This window comes from Prinia subflava, chromosome 1 (assembly GCF_021018805.1).
Source record: "Prinia subflava isolate CZ2003 ecotype Zambia chromosome 1, Cam_Psub_1.2, whole genome shotgun sequence".
Taxonomy (NCBI): Eukaryota; Metazoa; Chordata; class Aves; order Passeriformes; family Cisticolidae; genus Prinia; species Prinia subflava.
The window spans coordinates 118,939,626-118,955,191 of NC_086247.1; the positions used below are offsets into that span (position 1 = coordinate 118,939,626).

The 15,566-nt window shown below is 41.4% G+C and overlaps 1 protein-coding gene across 1 annotated transcript in view; it reads left to right on the forward strand.

Annotated features, from left to right (window-relative positions):
• The window catches only part of COLQ (collagen like tail subunit of asymmetric acetylcholinesterase), a 41,779-nt gene that overhangs the window by 16,271 nt on the left and 9,942 nt on the right, over positions 1–15,566 (forward strand). Inside the window, exons 4-13 of the mRNA XM_063420683.1 lie at positions 1,441–1,485; positions 2,253–2,279; positions 3,638–3,709; positions 6,078–6,140; positions 7,060–7,086; positions 7,705–7,749; positions 8,455–8,490; positions 9,365–9,445; positions 12,630–12,726; positions 14,358–14,497. Coding sequence (XP_063276753.1) covers positions 1,441–1,485; positions 2,253–2,279; positions 3,638–3,709; positions 6,078–6,140; positions 7,060–7,086; positions 7,705–7,749; positions 8,455–8,490; positions 9,365–9,445; positions 12,630–12,726; positions 14,358–14,497 — 633 coding nt within the window. The remainder of the gene's footprint in view (positions 1–1,440; positions 1,486–2,252; positions 2,280–3,637; positions 3,710–6,077; positions 6,141–7,059; positions 7,087–7,704; positions 7,750–8,454; positions 8,491–9,364; positions 9,446–12,629; positions 12,727–14,357; positions 14,498–15,566) is intronic.

Sequence of the window (15,566 nt, forward strand, 5' to 3'; positions counted from 1 at the left end):
TCTTCTCTGCATTATGAAACAGCCTTGCAGAATGTTTGGCCATGATCCAGAGTTGCTGTTCATATGAAAAAAACCCACTTGTTATTTCAGAATTTGCTAGACTGTCATTAAAAAGAAATCCTCTTCATAGTCTCTCTGACTTAAATTGCAAGAAAGTAATTTTAATTTTATTGTTCTACAAAGTCCATTGCTATAAATAATATTAATCTTGCAACCAAATGACCTATGATCCCTCCAAGAACATTTTTAAATAGAGCAGGCTGGCAGGTTTTGTCATAACAGCAGACAGTAGGATGGGTATAACATGGCTTTGGAATTTTTAATTACAAATTACAGGACTGTGCCTTGTACAGGGACAATGTTAGAACTAACAACCATTTGGGAAATACTTTTGTGACAATGGCCACCTGCAAAAAATACTACCATTACAAAGAGACATCTAGTAATTACTTCTGAATTCTTCTGTAGCTTGCATGGTTTTCAGAGGAGTTGCAAAATCTCATACTGTTGACTCATAGCTGAATTTTAATAAATTTTCATAAGAAGGAGAAGTAGATCTGTAATGGTATAACTTTGAGTGTAATTCCTCCCATGTGTATCCTAAGGTACAAAGAAATAAATAAGATAAAATTTGGTTCTGACTCTAATCGGGTGCATTGATTTTCACTACTGAAAACCTAAAATAACTCTACTGACTAAAATAGTTGGAGTAATTTGTGTCTGAGGGTTGATTTTGCTCCTATTCATATACAATTTGATCACCTTTTGGACAGTGTAAGGTGGGCAGGATCCAAACCTGGAGTGTGTGATTTTTACAGTGGATCAGATGCTTCTCTGATGCAGGCTCATGGGATTCTTTTCCTTAGTAATTTAGAGGTAAAAGGTGATCTGTGAACTAAGACCTTCTGAGACAGAACTGTTTTCTGGCAGCTTTTTTCTGAGAAAGATGTTCAAGGTCTCCCTGGATTAAGAAGTCTTCTGAAAGGAGAATCGGCCTTGTTTGATAGAGAGAAATATTTCCAGAATTCAGAAATGGCAGCAACCTTCCATGCCCATCCCATCCTGCAGAGCCCATCCCACATGTTTTATGCCACTTCCTTTACCACCCCTTGGGCTGACCTCTTTTGCCAGCTGATGTGGTGTCTCCATGTCCTGGTTGCTAATTCTTCAGGACTCTGGTAACTCCTCATCCTTCATTTGGCCCAGGCTTGTTTTTCTTGCAGGCTCTCCTCATTTATGAGATTCCCCTGCCCTTCCCATGTCAGTCCAACTCTCCATCCTGCTGCTCAGCAGTGGCACAGAGCTGGTGTTTGGAGGCCACGTTCAAACACAACCCCAACACCTCAGGTCCCAGGAGACACATACGGGGTCAAGGGCTAATGGAAGACAAACACCTCACTAAAGCAGATTAATAATACTAGTTTTCATGTTCCTCCCTAGGGTCCACAAGGAATTCCTGGTATAATGGGACCAAAAGGGGACAAAGTAAGTGTCGGTTGTTATGGAGTTTGATATGTTTTTGAGGAGCAAAGAAGCCGGGGAGGGTGTTCACTTTTTTCTTTGTCTGTTTAGTGAATGGTGGGCCTTGTGAAGGGAGGCTTTAATTTTGAATTTGTAAAGCTATGAGTTGGCATGAAGCTACAATTTGAAATTTAGTCTTTCTGTATTCATTTTCGGTCTTGAAATATATTTTATGTCTTCTTGTGGCTGTGACCTCTGCTTAAGGTATGCTTTGAGAAAGCATCTTGGGTGCAAAAGTCAGCAATCTTACTGACCCAAAGGCCTCTGAGCTCCCTATCCCTCTGGGAGGATGTGAGGAGCAGAGCTCTCCCATGCAGTGTGAATTTTATGGGGCAACTCAGGTATTAAAGCTGGCCTATATGTGAAATTATGTTTTCAAAGGTACAAAGATTTGTTCCATAGTGGTGCCTAAAGAGCCTTATAGTTGGAGATGAGCACCTAATTGTGTGGTTTTTTATGCAAAGTGTTGACTATAGATTTAGGGCTGAGAAGAGAGGAAAAGCCAAGGAGTTCTGATACAGTAATTCTTCTCATTTTACCTCTATAAACACAGTCTTGAGCCCAAAGATATTCATAGTGTTTTGTTTGGTGGTATTTATTTGTCTGTTTGTGGAGGGGTTGTGGGTTTGCTTGTTTGTTTGTTTTTAATAGAAATGCATTGATGCATAGACTTAAGAGCCACTGTGCCTCATGTGGTGCCCACAAGACTGACATATTCCTTTCTCTGGCAGGGGGAGATTGGCAGGCCTGGAAGAAAGGTATGAACAAAGGTGTCTCTGAAATTTATCTAATATTTAATAGCCCCTGCCAGACAGGGATGCAGACAGGAGTTCAAGAAAAATGAGCTAATGTTGAAGTTTAGCCAGTTTGTGCTTCTGTCACTGGCACCCAGAGTGGATGGTCGGGATCTCCGGGTGCAGGGCTGGAGAGCTGCCCCAGCTGGCTTGAATTTGACAAATTCCCTGACTAAAAGCACAGAGAGAAGCCAAAGAGTGGGACATTGACTGAAGTGTCTGTGTGGACAGGGGAAGCAGATTATGGGAGCCATTATAAATGGTGTACCAAAAAATCCCCAAAGCAAAACCAAACTTTTTACTCCTCCAAAGTCTAAACAAGGCTCAGCCAGATACCCCTGGAGGCAAAACCATTAATGATTACCCTTGCAGAGCTCTGGCACCAATGCAATATGCTGACTACAATCCTATGCTTGGTGACATATGAGCCTTGATATGTCGTCAAAAATATGTGCCCCTACATGTGATGAAACAGAATATGTTATCTCAGTCACTAAGTACATCTATTTAATGCAATTAACTTTAAAGAAGACAGAAATGCAGGGTGAAATAAGAGATATGCAGGGGGTGGTCACTAACTAGGAAAAGAAATACCCTTCTAATAATATACCAAGGATTTTGACACCAGCTACCAATCAGTAATTCAAATAAATATAAAACACATAAACAGAAGAGGTAATTTTCTTTAATCTATTTTCAAATGCCCTACAGTAAACAAAAATATTATTAATACAAATTCAAAGGTTCAAAATAGCAATGTCTTCAAGAGAGTAACACACTAACCTACAAAAAAGTGCTAAACTTTAAACACAGTACATCAACACTTACTCTTCTGACAAAAAAAAAAGTATATTCTGAAAGAGAAGTTGCTCAGGTTGAATATAAAACTGTACAACTCTTGTTAAAAAGCTGTCTGGCCCATGAGAGTTCACTCTTGGTCCTGAATGTCATGATGACATTTCTGAGATCGTATTGTCAAGCAGTGTAATGCAGTGGAATAGCATTTATCTGCAGCATTTTAGGTGATATTCAAAGAGTGATTTACAGGCAGCAATTAAAACAGAAATAACTGTATGTACATGTGTAGTAATTGCTGGTCATATAGTAGTTAATAAAAAGCAATTATATCTAGCAATGTAGGAATGTTCAGAATAAGGACCATAGTAACAGGAATAGTTAGTTAAAGATTTGGTTCTGCTCTCAACACAAATTGGATTTGTATGGATATAAGTACACCAGGGTTTTTTATCCCCTGTCTGCAGCAGTGACCTGTGTAGGAATGGTGTTTTTTGAACCATTGTAATCAATGTTTTCTGTTCAAGGGCAGACCAGGTCCCCCGGGCGTCCCTGGGATGCCAGGACCGGTAGGATGGCCTGGACCTGTGGGACCGAAGGTAAGAGTAAAATTCACATGGAACAAACTGTCCAACATCACAATCTGAACAGAAGAGCTGTCTTGGGAGATCTCTAAACAGCTGCTTGCAGGAGGCTGGGAAGCTGAAGCACTGCAAGTACGCTGTGCTTGACCCCTTTCTCGCACTGCTCTGCAAAGTCTAGGGTTAGGTTACTCCACCTTCAGTCCAGACCCTGTAGCACTTCTTACGTGGATTAAACATGTCCAAGGGAAATTGAAAATTAATATAATGAAGACTCACTGATGTCTCACAATCACACAAATCAGTGTTTCTAAACAAATTGCCATTGTTATGATTATTCTTTATGAGGATCTCTTTGCCTGAAGATGTACTGAGCTCACATGATCAGAGAGAAAATACCAGGCCAATATCAAGGGAAAGAGATGACAAACCATGAGAATGGCTGATCACATCTTTGAAGTTCATTCCCATACAAACAAACATCAATTCCTGTTATTTTTATTAATCAACAGCAGAAGAAATGACAGGACACGCTTTGCTACTGCGAAGTGGTTGCTTCACCTGCATTTGTCATTAAAAAAGCTCCAGGATAGTTCTTTAGCAAGTACTGGCTTATGAAAAGGTGTAACAGCTATTCATAGGAGCTGTGGTTTATGGAACTTCTACTGGGAGTTTTGAGACAACTTGCTTTTCTTCAACCAGGATGCATTAGGCTAAACGACTGCACACAAGGCCTAACTTTTTTTACTAGAAACTGCTTTTTCTGATAAACCTTTGACTCTTCATTTGTTCTGTGAAGCTTGATGCCCCCACCTCAGAGGATGTGAAACATTAGCTCTTGATACTGCAAGAATAGTAGAAGGTGACTTGTGAATTCAAGCCACATCTGGGAAGCAGATTTTCGAGATCTTCACAGCCATGTTAGATGAAGAACATCATATTATAGTATGTGGGAAGGTAGGCAAGCAGCAAGAGAGCATGCACTTAAAAGAAGTCAACCTTCACTTTGAACTGTGAGATGGGAAATGGTTCCCCCCACAAGCATATTGTGTGCTATGATTTCCCACAGCAGGAGCAGTGAGGGCAGAGAAAAGGTTCAATTAAATCCTTCTTTCATAGTCTTAGTGAAGGAAGAGAGAAAGCAGACAGAAAACTCCTACACTCAGTCTTCTCTTTGTATAGGTGTTCATTTTATTTATGTAGTCTTCCTAATTTTGATTAATCTCCTGTGTCTCATTAGTCAAGTCTATAGTCTATTACTATGCTTTTTCATCACACTCCTAGAAGCATCCCTCATATTTAGTGGTAATACTTTTTTCTATACTTTAACTGCAAGTCCTGCTTGCTGTTTGATTATGACTCTTCTGCTTTTATTGTCTCTTCTGATATTGGTCTCCTCTGTTCTTTAGGTAGGTTCACAGTTTCTTTTTTTCTGGTCTTTATAAATTTCATTTTCCTGCCTGTCAGTGAAGGTTCCCATTGAATACAGTGCAGAAGATCTCGGTGATCACTTCAGTTGGTTGTGTCTCCCTTTCTCCCCGTCTCTGATCTTCACCAGCTGCCAATATTCTTCTTCACCACAGCTATTTGCTGCATCCCTATCTAGCTGTATATTTCCATTAAGCTACTGTTTCAGGTTTTTTAACTCATATCCATCTCTGTGGATATTTGCCATTTCTTCAGCTGGGTCTTCTTGTCTTCCCTTACTTTTTCAGTCTCTATTTGTCCAACTTCATTCCTTCAAATCTTGTCTGAACTTCTGCAGGGGTAGCAGCCAACAGAAAAATCCTCTCTGTTTCTCAGACAGTGAAAGCCAAAGGAGAGTAAGAGCCAAATATATTCAGCTGATAGCACTGCTGCATGTCTGGGGGTCTACTCTGTATTTCATGCTAGATATAATTAGCTGATGGCAGCCAGAGAAGTGGTTGTAAAGCTTTTTTATGATTTACTGCCTCCAAATGACTGTTCAGCACATGGTGCCTGAGAACTACAACAAGAGCAGCCACTATGCCTCCACAAGCTGTGAGGCATGCAGCAAAATGCCTTCCTTTTCTGCAGCTCAGTGGAGGGGATGCTGGGTAGAGACAATTACCTTCATGCAGAGAAGGATGCACTGCTGATGGTGGTTTGCTTCCATGTCCTCTAATAACATCTGGGAAAACTGAAGCAAGAGTTATCCACACAAGAAAATGCAAATAGAAGAGTAAGATAACATGTGAGGGCTCAGACAGAAAAAAACCCTTCAATGTAGACCCCTGTCCACAATGCTACACCAGGGTCAGGCTTAACTATTCGACGTAAAACCTGAACCACTGAACTGTCAGACATTGAAGCATGACCTCATCAGAGACCCACACTCAATAATTCTCTTTATTGACCCCTTTAGGGTGAAAAGGGAGAGTTGGGTGTGATGGGATTGCCAGGTACAAGAGGACCAATGGGCTCCAAGGTTTGTTAACCAAACACTGCATTTTCAGACATTGGTTTCTAATGCTCTGCTGACAGCTGCTTCTCTTATGAATTTTCTGGAAAGCATTTATCAAGATATATGTTTCTAATACAGATAAAAAATATGTACTACATCAAGCAAGGTTATGTTGTCTGTTTGGTCTTGGTTATGTTTTTGGCTTTTCATAAAAATGCTTTGGTATAAATTCTTTTGTAATCTATTTTAAAAGCAAGCTCAGATATAACTGTATCCCACTAGAAAAATGGAGTTCTTAAGCATATCTGCAGCATTAAATCATGTCTGCAAAGTTTTCCACCCCCCTCATAAAACTGTGGAGATTATTTTGGTCCCTTACTAGAACTAGGCATATGTACTGACAGTTGAAATACATTATGTAATCCGTTTATTCAAATAAAGGATTGGAAAGAAGAACTGAACACTTTTGTTAATTTTATGTTTCTTTAAGAGAAACTCAGTTTTATATTAATGATCACACTAGATTACCTAAGTATAATTTAAGTATGTTCTGTGGGGGGAAAAACAACAAATATACAAATAAAACAGAAGAGAAAGATTATTGTTTAAATTGTTTTAGTTTATTAATTGTGGCATCCAATGCTTTATTTACTTCTGGTTACATTTTGTTTCACTTGTTTCAATTTCAAAGCATAATCAAAGCTGCTGGCTTTACCTGGCTTTTTAATAATGGCTTCTTGGCTGAGTTGTCTTGCCTTTAATTCATATTTCACCATTCTGTTCCAGTGCAATTTTAGGAGCTGTAAATATTCATTTGCCTTTACATGTTGATGCAATTAATTATTTGTGCTTCGTTCTTTTTCTTCACTTCAAAGTTTGAAAGTCCGGCTTCTTGGGTGATCTTGAAAGCGAGAAGCATTAAAATATCTATCATTCCCTTTAGGGTTTTCCTGGAACTAGAGGAGAAAAGGTCAGTGTGACAACAAAATAATGTATAATTTAACATTTGGAAACATTAAAAAAAAAGTAACTGTAGAAACGAGGTTGAATTTTGGTGAAGTCTAAAAGTCCCACTGAGAAGTGAAAACACGCATTGAGAAGGAGCACAGTCTTGTGGCTTGGGCTGGGGTGCTGAAGAAATGAGTTTTACACCCTGTATCCTCATGAACAAGCTGCTACAGTGAAATTCCTTACAGGTTTCCCATCTGCAGCATGGGTAAAATAATCCTTCAGTTGGTCTGGTTTAGTTAGGTGACACACGCTTTGGCACTGAGACACTATGTACTCTAAGACCTTACAGTGGGACATGAACTGGGGAAAGAAGCCAACTTGGGAAAAAAATCAAATCTGAAAGTATTATGTCCAGGAAAGCATGTATTTAAAGTAATTATCTGGGGAGAATGAGTCTCTTTTCCTACAGTCCTTAGCATCAATTCTGTTATGATATCAGTGATGAAGCATATCCCTCACTCTGAAGATATTACTGTATTCTGTTGACTACACTATCGCATTGTATAGGAAAAATATTTTTTGCTTCTTCATGAAATGGGAGTAAGGAGGCTGTTGTTCCCCTGTTATCTCTCTTCAGGGATCCAGAGGTGAGAGAGGCGACAAAGGAGTCAAAGGAGACCCGGTAATTTTCTCTTCCAGAAGGCCAGGAATGTGCATCTGAGGATCACTGTACTTCTGACAGGGAAAAACGGGAGGGGCATGGAAGAAAGGAACCTGAAAGCATCTTCCAGGGAGGGCAGGAGTGGTGAGGGAAAGCAGTGGTCCCATCTGCTGGGAGGGCAGTGGGGCAGCTCCATGTGCCTCTGCCCCCAGCCCAGCGCTCAGGGGGATCGATGAGTCACAGGAGGGTTTCCCTGGAGGTCACCCCAGCCCCTCCTGGTGTGCAGCCCAGAACCACGGCAGCTTCCCAAAATGCTGTCAGCCAGTGACATGATAACACTGGGAGGGGAAAAAGGAGAGAGATTCATGGCTTGGGGTTTCTTTCAACTGAGAAAGGAGAGGTAAACTGCTTTTGGTGCAAATGGAGAAATGCCATTCCCAGAGGCAGCTTTGGGGGTTGTCCAGCTGCCTGTAGACAAGAGAACAATTAGGATGATTTTGCCAGAGAAATAGAAACTGGCAGCAGAGGATCAGACAGAAGAGTAATGGTACCATACAAGGAGCTTTATAGTAAAATTTTGCTTAGAAATCTTTACCTACTGCAGTGCTGAGTCAGTGCAGGGGTTTTTGACCAACAGCTACACATGGCACTTGTTTTTTCCTTCCAAGGAAGGTGCTGCTTTGTCACTATACATTTTCTGATTATTTTTCTCCTTTGACTTTGTAGGGAGAAATAGGCTTCCCTGGAATGCTGGGACAAAAAGTAAGTGGGCATGATATACTGGGCAATTGTGTTAAATGCTGGGACGGGATCAATGAGTGGATTCAGGGACTTCCCAGAGGGTGTAAGACCTTGAAGGTCTTGCTTGACTCAGTGACCAGCACTGCCTGGACATTATTAAATTTGGCTTTTTGGCTTAAGAGGAAACTCAGATTTAGCTCTTTGGTGTTGTTTGTATTTTTTCCCCAGACTGTTTGTTTAGTGATAACCTTCCTCTTGTTTAACTGCCCTAATTACCAGGGTTTTACTAACTTGAAAATAATAAATATTTCATTTTTGATACTCTGAAACAAAATGACATTACTGTAAATAGCAGTGATAACCCTGACGAGTTTTTACGTCATTATTATTCTGTACTTGAAAAACAATCAAAATTCAGGTTCTGGCTTATGGAAAACCTAAAGGTGGATAATTTTATGAAGTAATCAAATCATGTCTCTGAAATTAGAAAAGGAATTAATAGTTGCTTTTAGAGAGATTAGAAGATGAGTGAATTCACCTTCCTTTCCCTGAGCATTTTCATCACACGTGCATCTTAACAGCAAGGCAAGAGATTGCAACGAGGTCAGAGAGCTTTCCCAGCCCTGACCTCTCCAAGCCTCTAAGTGTGTTCCTGACCTCATTTGGCCTCCTTAGGAAATGATTTTTCAGGGGTATGTGGGTAAATTGTATGAGCTTTTTTTTCCTCCACTTTACATTTGTTTTAAAATATTTTATAATAATTTTGGATTTCTAAGAAGGAAATTAATTATCTAGCGGAATCATGTGGATGAAAACAATGTGCATCTGCTGTCTTGTACGAGGCAGGTATAACCATGTACTTACCTCCTGCTTCCTTCCTTCTGCAACCACCAAGGGAGAGATGGGCCCCAAGGGACAGTCTGGAGTACCAGGACACAGAGGACCTATAGGAAGACCTGGAAAACGAGGCAAACAAGTAGGACCATGGTGTTTCCTCTTCCCGTGACTCGTGGCATCTGTGTGATTGTGTGGTCTAAGCTCCCGTGGCATGCGCTGTGTCACACGGGGCGTAGACAGAAACCATGGAGCCTCACAGGCTTGCACAGGCTACTCAGGAGTTAAAGCCTCAGCTTTAGGGCTGGAGTTTTGTCTGCAGCATTCAGCTCCCTGCCCACGCAGCATGGGAAAAGTTGTTTTTATCCTGGATTGGCAATGAACTCCTTTAATACAATTTGGGCAGATCTTGAAGGCTTCCTTTGAATCCTAAGCAACACAGAGCTATGGTCCCAGCTCCACATGACAGCTAGAGAGCTCAAAATTATGCTAGCAGAGCTGTATTTTCCAAGTTTCAGGTGAATTGTAAAGGCTAGAAATTGTGTGTAAATTGGATATTGACTCCACCAATACAGCATTTCAGTAGTAGTGGTTTAGCTGGAAGTAGTTTATTTGCAGTCTTGTTGTGCCCAGCATGGCAAGGAGAGGCACATCCCTGCTTCACTGTTGCTCTGATGAGAGCAGGTAATATCTGAAGTGATAAAGTAGCCAATGAAAAAAAGAAGAGTTGTGTTTTAGGAAGGAAAACTTACTTCCCAAGTAAGGAGGTTATGAGCAATGTAAGTCTCCTAGATGACCCACAAGAAATATTTTTTGTCCTAGATTAATACAAGTTTAAAAGCTGGTGTGTGCTCTTCGCTGGTTTTGAGACATTTGATTTATTTGTTTGTTTGTTTGTTTGTTTGTTTGTTTTAACCTCTGTTCATCTGTCCTACCTATGTGCTGTGGAATATCTTTCCATCGCACATGGCAAGAGAAGATGCAGTGCCTGCAGATCAACTTGAACACCGGGCACTCCTTATTTGACCTTAGACATTTTGTCACCTTACTCAGTGGATTGATAAAAACGTGGTGACATAAGTATGTCATAATTTAAAGCAACAATCAGTGTGACTAAAAGAACTATAGTCTGGCTGGTGTTTCCAGTCCCAAGGCTCAGTACACAAACGCCTTTCTGGTGCCCTGAAGACAACCTCAGCATTGATTCAGCATGAAAAAGGCTTTCTCTCTGTAACTTGTGAACTTGTTCTTTCTTCTTCTCTCAGCCTTTGAAAAAAACGAGGAGTGGCATTTTAAGGCTCTGTGGGTCTGCTGCCAGCTTTAAGTGCTGTGGTTGTCAGGCTGTTTGTTCAGCTGAGAGGATAGTTTCCACCAGCATGGGGCCGTTTCCTGTCTCTTGATCCAGCTGACATGCCTAGATAAAAGCAGCTAAATTAAGCAGGTGTCACTTCCACTTCCATTTCGAGATATGTCTTGATTAGCTCACCGACTTCTTCAACTCTCCCTGCCTCTGGGATAGGCTCTTCCTGAAGGTGGCCAGGAGCTGGGAATCCCAAGTCCCAGCCTTAGGGCTGCTGACCAAGAGGTAACACCCAAAGCTTTGTAACTTGGGAACTGACCCCAAGCAAACCCAAGTTTAGGGTTGCAGTCTTGACAAGGAGGAATGAGGTAATGACAAGGAGGTAATGCTGCTTTGAAAGAAAGGACATGAATACAGATATTGTCAATGGAAAAAGCTTCTTCAAATGCCACGGGCACACGTGAAAGATAAGGCAAAAGCATTGAACATCAACCCTTGCCATTATTATTTAATCCATCAGTGCTAAGAAGGAGAGCATTAAGCAATCATCCCTCCAAAGCAGGGGACACAGAAAACAGCTTGTTTTCAGTCAGTACAGATCTGAGAGGTACTGCCTTGCCTCTGTCAAATTGATGTTGTGTAGGGGAAAGAGAATTCCCACAGTCTTATTTGGGGCTACAAAATCCTGGTCTGCTAGTTCTGTGTTGCATAATGTAAGAAGTAATTAGAGATCAGCATCACTGACATTCACATAAATCCTGAAATATTTTTATGGCTCAGAGCTTACCTAATAGGATTAAACAAAGCAAATATTCAATTAGTTCTTTATAGGCCATGGCAAAATCTCTGCTGAAATGATGCAAGCGACATTCAAATGTATCCTTGGGATGTAACATATTATATAACAATAGTTATTTCAGTATATATTACTATATATGCTTTGCTACTCCTAAATTAGACATGCAACCATTCATTGTATGATTCTGAAAGCACATTAACCTGGAATTACACCATCTTCAAGGAAATAATCTCCTTTGTCATTAAAAGAAAGCTTACATAGTAAACATCATTTTTATTATGCTAAATAACATTTGCTATTACATAAAAATCAAGCCAAATATTTAAACTTTAAACTATGTAATACACTTTTGAAATATAAAGCTTGGAGAAATCCAAGCCTTGGAGAGTATATGAGCAGGAAGGTAAATATAGTTATTTTTAATAAGCGGCACCGCATTAAATTCAGGAGCAAAAAATGAGAAGGTGCCAAACAGTTCTAGGCTGAAACTTCCAAATGCCTAAGGGTATGGTTGCACAAACATGCTCCCATGAGGCAAATTAGGGCTGATTTTAGAGAGTATTGATTATTGTGTGTTAACTGTGTGCAAGCCCCTCTCCCACAGGTAATTTTGCACCATTTCCTGCTTGTCTGGCTGCCAGAGGGACACCATTTCTCAGCATGGTATTGCTAAACATTAACCTGCATTTGTAAGGCCTTGCTTGGCTTGTGATGATCTGTAATCAGAGCTATACCCATGCTGAAAGTCAAGGAAATACAGGACTCCAGGCACTCAAACATTCTGAAAATAGTGTGAGCATCAAAGTCATTAGTGAGTTTCTGAAAAGCTGTACCCTAAGACTGGGAAATGTCACTGTGGAAGCCCTTCACAACTCCTTGGTGATTTTACCCTTTCTTTCTCAGCAGCACTCACTCCAAGAGAGTTACAGGGGTCAGAAAGGCATCCTTAAAGAAAGGCTATCAAATGACTGAAGTCAGGTGATTCCTGCCTCCTCACAGGGCAGATCCCTATGACCATTCCCATTTGGGATCAGAAGTCCTGCCTGGGCATGCCTTTCTGTCTCCACATAGGAGAGGAGAGTCCCCGTTCCCTGGGCTGGTGGCCATGAAGCTCATTCCTCTTCTGGCAAATGTCTTGGCGTTTTTAAAGGGGAAGCCAGTGCTGTCTGGAGAAGGTTGTTTGTCCCTGATGGCTTAGCCCAGAAATGGCTGTCACCTCTCTTCCAGGGCCTCAAGGGGGACATTGGACCGGCGGGTGTCATGGGCCCGCCCGGCAGGCCCGGTCCTGTTGGCCAGCCGGGCCCCCCTGGACCGTCAGGATTAGGTAAGCACAAAATGAGGACACGTCCCCCAGGGTGTCCCTGCTCCCCAGCCTCCCCGACTCCTCAGGCACACACTGGCCCCTCTGCACAAAGTGCTGCAGGGCTTTGTCTGCTTCCCCATCCATGGCAAGGAGAGGATTTCTCCTGAAGGCAGGTCATGCCATCCTCCTCCATTATGAAGACTCGATATCTTACTTTAAAGCCTACTTTAAGGCTTCTGATGTTTCAAATAAAACCAAAACTAAAGCCTATGTGGTCCCTGAGGGATTTTTGTAGATGAGGACAATAAAAAGCCACCTGGCAGCCTTGGGGAGACTAGGTAATCTCCATCATCAAAGGCCTGCTTCTCCAGATAAGAGCCACTGCCTGGCTTACAGTGAAAAACTGTGATTTCTAATCTGCCAGGACATATTCACCCTGTGCAGCTCTGCAAGAGAAAATGAGATGAGATTCAAGTTACAGTGTCTTTAAGGGAAGAATGGAAGAGAATGGAAAGGGATAGGAGTTGAGGGAAAAAAACAGCAGTGGAGAAAAACGCTGTATAATTACACTCACTGCAATTGTGTGTGTTGGAGAAATCATGGGGAAAGCCTTGTTATAACATAATTGTGCATCTTGAGAGCTGTGCATGCACATGAACCCTGGTCAGCTTGTGGGTCCAAACATGGACATGAAGGGCAATACATGACCCACAATACAGAATGTCCCCTTCTGTTTTGCTTTCCCTTTTCCTTCCCTTGCTTGCATTAGCAGACAGGAGGTATCTTCTTGTGGTGGTGTGGAAATGGAACATCTGGGCACAGCTTCAAAATCTTCATATATCTCATGTCTCCCATTAAGAAACCGCTTTGCTTGAGTAAATTAGCTGGAAGCTTTCGGAAGGCAGAATTTTCACCATGCTGATGGGAAGGCAGCCAGGATTACTTTCTCAAGGCTTTATTCCATCCACAAAAAGTTTATGTGTCAGGGTTATTAATGTTTTTCCTCTAGAATATAAATTCTGATCCTAAGAGACATTTCTGTAATGATGCCACTGCTTGCAGTATGACTATATTGGCTCATAAATTAAATCTGCAGAGCAGTGCATCCTTGCCAAAGTTGGAAAGTCAAAAAGTAGCATTTTTTTAAATGTTTAATTAAAACATTTCAAAGCTTCTGTATTTTTAGTTGGGTTTTTGCTGTATAGAAACCTGTGAAACAGCATTGCTCAGGTGGTTGTTCAAAGGCAGAAGTCCAGTGTGTTGTGGATGTATGCAGAGATTGACTCTACAAAACTTGGTGCATAGGCACTGTAGAGTGATCTGTGTGTTCATCCTGTCCTGAATTTCTGTAGCTTCAAGCACGCTGACATTTATTCTAAGCAAATGGTCTCTCTCTTCCTCTGTAAAACTGGTAGAAAAAAATCAAAAGGCAATCTGAAATAATATGACTATGGTAAAAAACTGGCACCTTTCTCCCGAAGTACTGGAATTAGTGCCTCCCTTCAGTTCCCAGCTGATTTCGTGGGAGATGTACCTATCTGAAAACCTGGATAAATACATATATCCACCTGGCCTGTACTTTTCCCACTAAGGATGTGTTTGTGTGTTGTGTCGTAACTTCATAACAAGGCAAGCTGGTACTCTGCTTCTAGGGCAATTTGCAATAGGACCAAAGGGAGAAAGAGGACTTCCAGGGCCTCCAGGGAGATGTCTCTGCAGAACACCACACCATACGAGTAACCCATCATATGAGGAATCTGTGTTTGGACACAGCTACCCAAAAGTTCCCGCGGTAAGCAGGTTTTCTGGGAGGAGATGTGAGCAGTTCTTAAGTGTTTTTATGATGAGAGGTGTTGTACTCACTAATATTTTTTATTTAATAGGAAGATATATAGGCAATGTGTGATTTCTAGTACCCAAAACCTCAGAGATCCAGCTGGTGCAAAACAGTTCAGTCTCATAACTTGTGTGATTGATGTGCTGAAGTGCAGCTGTTCCAAAACATCAGTATGATAGCACATGTTTGGAAATGTTTTTCTAGCCTGAGAATGCTCTCTTTCATCTACTACTGTACACATATAAGCTGTCCTTTTTATTTTATGAAATCAAAATACATTTCAGATTGGTCAGTAAAATAAACATCTCTTTCTCGTTTGTTCAAGGCATTTTTAAGACAGTGATTTCAGAATTGGGTATTGGGATCAAGAATTTCACATATTCAATAGAGCTTTCTCCCAAAGCACTCCCTCAACATCAGGAGTTTCCACAAACCGTGAGAATCAGACTGGGCTCCAGTCTGCAGACATACACGTTATGTAGCTAATTTCCATCTCCAGGCTTGAAAGCATTTTTATGAGAAAATTGGACAAAATACTTCAAAGGACAAGGCACTGGTGAAATATGACCTTGCAATTTTTCATCACTGATTTCCTTGGGCTTTGTAGCTACTGTTTATGTACTTTTCCTTCTGCTGGGCCCTGCCTTATTATTCTGTGCAGTGTAGCACTTAGTCAGCAATGAAGATGCTCCCTTGCTGCTGTGAACCAGCCTAGCTCAGTCCCTCCACCCATGCAAGTGGAAATGGTGTGGTGTCTGGTTGTCTCTGGATGTCAATGGGCAGCAATTAGCTTTGTTAAAGCCCTGCCTGTGCCCTTGTCAGAAAGCTGGCACAGTGTGTGGAGGGGACACACTCACACCACCATTAAACCGGGCCATTGAGCCCGGCCTTTCTGCACGAGTGTGTTTCATGTCTTGTCAGCTGTGTCAGCTGCTCGCTCATCCCTGGCTGCGCTGCGTTAGAAAGAGCCCTCCTGTTGTTTTGAAAACATAATGGTGAGAGATGAATGTGCTGCAATCAAGGT